The sequence below is a fragment of the Asparagus officinalis genome, chromosome 6 (assembly GCF_001876935.1).
Source record: "Asparagus officinalis chromosome 6, Aspof.V1, whole genome shotgun sequence".
In the NCBI taxonomy this organism is placed as follows: domain Eukaryota; kingdom Viridiplantae; phylum Streptophyta; class Magnoliopsida; order Asparagales; family Asparagaceae; genus Asparagus; species Asparagus officinalis.
In genome coordinates, this window is record NC_033799.1 from 28979765 (window position 1) to 28983248 (window position 3484).

General features: G+C 36.5%; 1 protein-coding gene across 1 annotated transcript; it reads right to left on the bottom strand.

The window, feature by feature from the left end:
* On the bottom strand, positions 2377–2945 carry LOC109844197 (stigma-specific STIG1-like protein 1). Its single transcript, XM_020413157.1, has one exon. The coding sequence runs from the start codon at positions 2905–2907 to the stop codon at positions 2506–2508; it is 402 nt and encodes a 133-aa protein (XP_020268746.1). The 5' UTR covers positions 2908–2945; the 3' UTR covers positions 2377–2505.

Below are 3484 nucleotides of genomic sequence, written 5' to 3' on the forward strand. Positions count from 1 at the left end.
GCGATTTTAAGGGAACGCCGCTGCGTTTTTATCCGCCGCCAGAGAAGATGTCGGGGAGGAGAAGCAACAACCCTAGGGCATCGAAGGGTTTGCTTTTATAGGGGAGATGAATGGGCTGGTGACAGCCTGTCGCCAGCGCACGAACTCGGACGCGATGGTCGGAGGCCAAAACCGCGAGCGTGGGGTGCTGAACGCGGAGGTCGGAGCTCTGAACGCAGGGGTCGGGCCAAAACACCGAGGGTCGCGTTCGCCCAAAGCCACCATCGCGTTCGCCAAAACACCGAGGGTCGTGTTTCACCTGAAGCCGCGCCTGGAGGTCGTCGTCGACTTCGCCTGAGTCGATGTCCGCGCTCGCCTGCAACATCCTTGAGCTCGCCGGAGCTCTTCGGCGGAGGTTGGTATCCACCCCCAACCTAACACCATAACTCTATAGTATTTTGTAGAAAGAGACTTTACTGGAAATCTTCAAATTCTGAAAAACAAACAGATTTTTAAAAAATAATAATAAAGGTGTTCGTTAATTAAATACTCCATATTTTGGTCTATGAGAAGCCTTCTTTTCCTGTGGAGGCAAATTGGAGTTTAAATTTGTGTTCTCAATGACTACAACTTCATAGTTATTTTGATACGGCAGAAGAGACTTTATGAAATTTGATGCACAACACGCACAACTTAAGTCTAAACTTTCGGATAATTTGGGTCTTTACTTATTTTGGTGTCAAAAATCTACTTATGCATGGCAATATCCTGTCCACGGTAGGAGCAGATTTTTTAGGGTATTGGATCTTTAATTAATCTTGGGTTTTTGTAATATTAAACCCCAAAATCTTCACCAGTGTATATTACACCCCCAAATCTTCATATTGTTAAATTAGAACCCCCCAAACCTTTTAAGTTGTTTTAAGTAACATCTCTTGAATGGATTCTGTCCAAAATGTTTATCATAGTAGTATTAGTTAACTCTTAATCCTCTTGATACAGGGGAGAGGGAGACATTGCGAAAGAGAAGAATTTGAGGGAGGAAAGGGGAGAATTCAATTTGAGGAGGAGATAAAATTATTGAATATAGAATTGAGTATTTATAGAGGGGGAAAGAGATGAGCATGTGGGTGATGTGGATTCAGACCCATCACCATTTTAAGACTAAGTAAGAATTCAGTTCGTACAAGCAAATGAAGGAAGTTAGGCACTTAATTAGGCTCTTCATGGGATTGGATTGAGCCATAATTCTAATTTGGTTACTCTCCCTTATGCATGATTCAGCCTCGTGCGACATTGAATAGATAAAGTCAAAACTCAACTAATTATGTATATACACGTTTGACCAAGTTGCCTATCCTAATAATTCATTGCATTTTGATAGTTATGTATTTATAAAGTGTATAATTTTTACTGTTAGTGCGGTTGCAAACTTTAGAGTTGTTGACATAATCTATAAGTCAAAAGCTTTGAAACTTAGCCAACAAACTGTGGTTGATATTGTTAGAGAGTCATATGTGAGCATAGTCTCATATCAGATAGTCTCATATCAGATGTGATAAGAAATCATAATGAGTTCAAAATAGGAGTTGAGGTAAGTAGCTAACAACTTAAGCTTTTAAGTTAAAATTGCTTTCTAGCTTGTTTAAGATCCGTTACCTGTGGATTGGGTTTGATTACTCCCCATCAGATCTATGAGTTTGAATTCAGTTTACAGTGTCTCTTTTTTTTTCTTTTTTCTTTTTGGTGCATGGATTAATGGGCATGATTAGATAATTGATTTTTTTTCTTGTATCAAAAAATAATGAAGAGGCTTGTACTTAATTTAATTATAAATATTTAGTAGTTAGTGGTTGGTCATAATTCATTCTAAAATCTAATGCTCATCATTTATGTGGTGTGTATTGCACACATTCCAAGCGAATCACAGATGTATATTGAAGAAATATATAGATGATTCTGATTTAAAAACAATAGTCTCTTTAATATTTTTTGATAGTGCAGGAGATCTCAATCCCTATTGTATACATGAATGCAAGTGGAGAAAAACATCTTTAAATAATAGAATCAATTATCTAAGTTTTGGATATAGTTCTCACTTAAATTTCTCCTCCTCCATGTTCTCTATCTTTACACATACGGTACTCCTGTGAGAAACTCAAGCAACAAGGAAATGTTGTATATAAAAATAACTTCAATTAAGTCCTAATATTTACTCAATAAGCAATAAGGATGATCATATTCCCATTCCTAACTTGCCAAAAAATACATGAAGAGTAGTTAATTAAATCAATACAATTTATAAATAGATAATATATAATAAATTTCTTTTGAACCATCTTGATACAATTCACAAACAAATCATAATATATTGACCCATGCAGACCTAACTTTTAACAAATAATAAGTCAATCATGACTACAATCTCTTACAATTACACACTAACAAATCCAAATCCTTATTTCAAGCTGTACCTACAAATCATATTTGCACTTATAATTTCCCTTCTTGGCCAAAAGAATTCTCTTAAGCATAGCTACACATCCCATACTTGCAAAAATTGCCCTTCTTGCATCTGATCTTGCATCCTCCACAGTTCTTGGCATCATACATTATGTTCACACAATTACCACTACAGCAAGCCTCTCCATACCTACATTTCATCCCACACTCACCGCAGTTGAGATTGTCGATCATTACATCCACGCAGTGTTTTCGACAGCAGTCAGGGCCGGGGCTCCCCGTCGCTCGACAAACCCTAGGGAACTTATCACATGTCATAGATGCTCTAGGGTTGTAGTGGTCAAAAAAATGGCTCGTGCTCCTTAGGGATGGTGATTCATCTTCAACGGATGAAGATGGCGTGTTAGTACTTGCCAAGGTCACACACATGAACAATGCCACGATGATGAAGATCCTTGACATCATTTTCTTATTTGGTAGGAGACAAATGTTAAGGGAGAAGGTTTTTTTGGTGATTAGGGTTTTGGAGGACATAAGAGAATGAGACGGGCTTTTATAGAAGGAAGGATAATGGAATTGAACCTTAATTTCACCCGTTTAAGAGCATATAAGGAGAATTTAGCCTCTTCAAGAAACCAAGAAGTTAGGCCTCCCACTGGAATAGTGAGGGCTACCTCTTAACCTCACGCAGAATTTGATTTTGATACAAAAGTCAAATATCTTCTAAGTTTGTACTTCACTTTGACAATTGTTGGTATATACTGTCAGAAAGTCTTTGATTTGGCATATTCCACCTTCTCTACTTGTATGTGTGTGTATTATAAACTTGTACTCATTATAATGGTTTCGAAATTAAGTTGTTTGAGAGTTTATTTTTAATTTTCAATCATCAACTATTTTTATTTAGTATATGACTATGATTTATCTTTTTAAAATAAGAAATGAATGTGATGATATTATAATTAAAATAAACGGCTTAGGATAAAAATTATGGAGATATTTTAAAAGTAATTGATAATAGAGAGGTATCGAATTCATTATT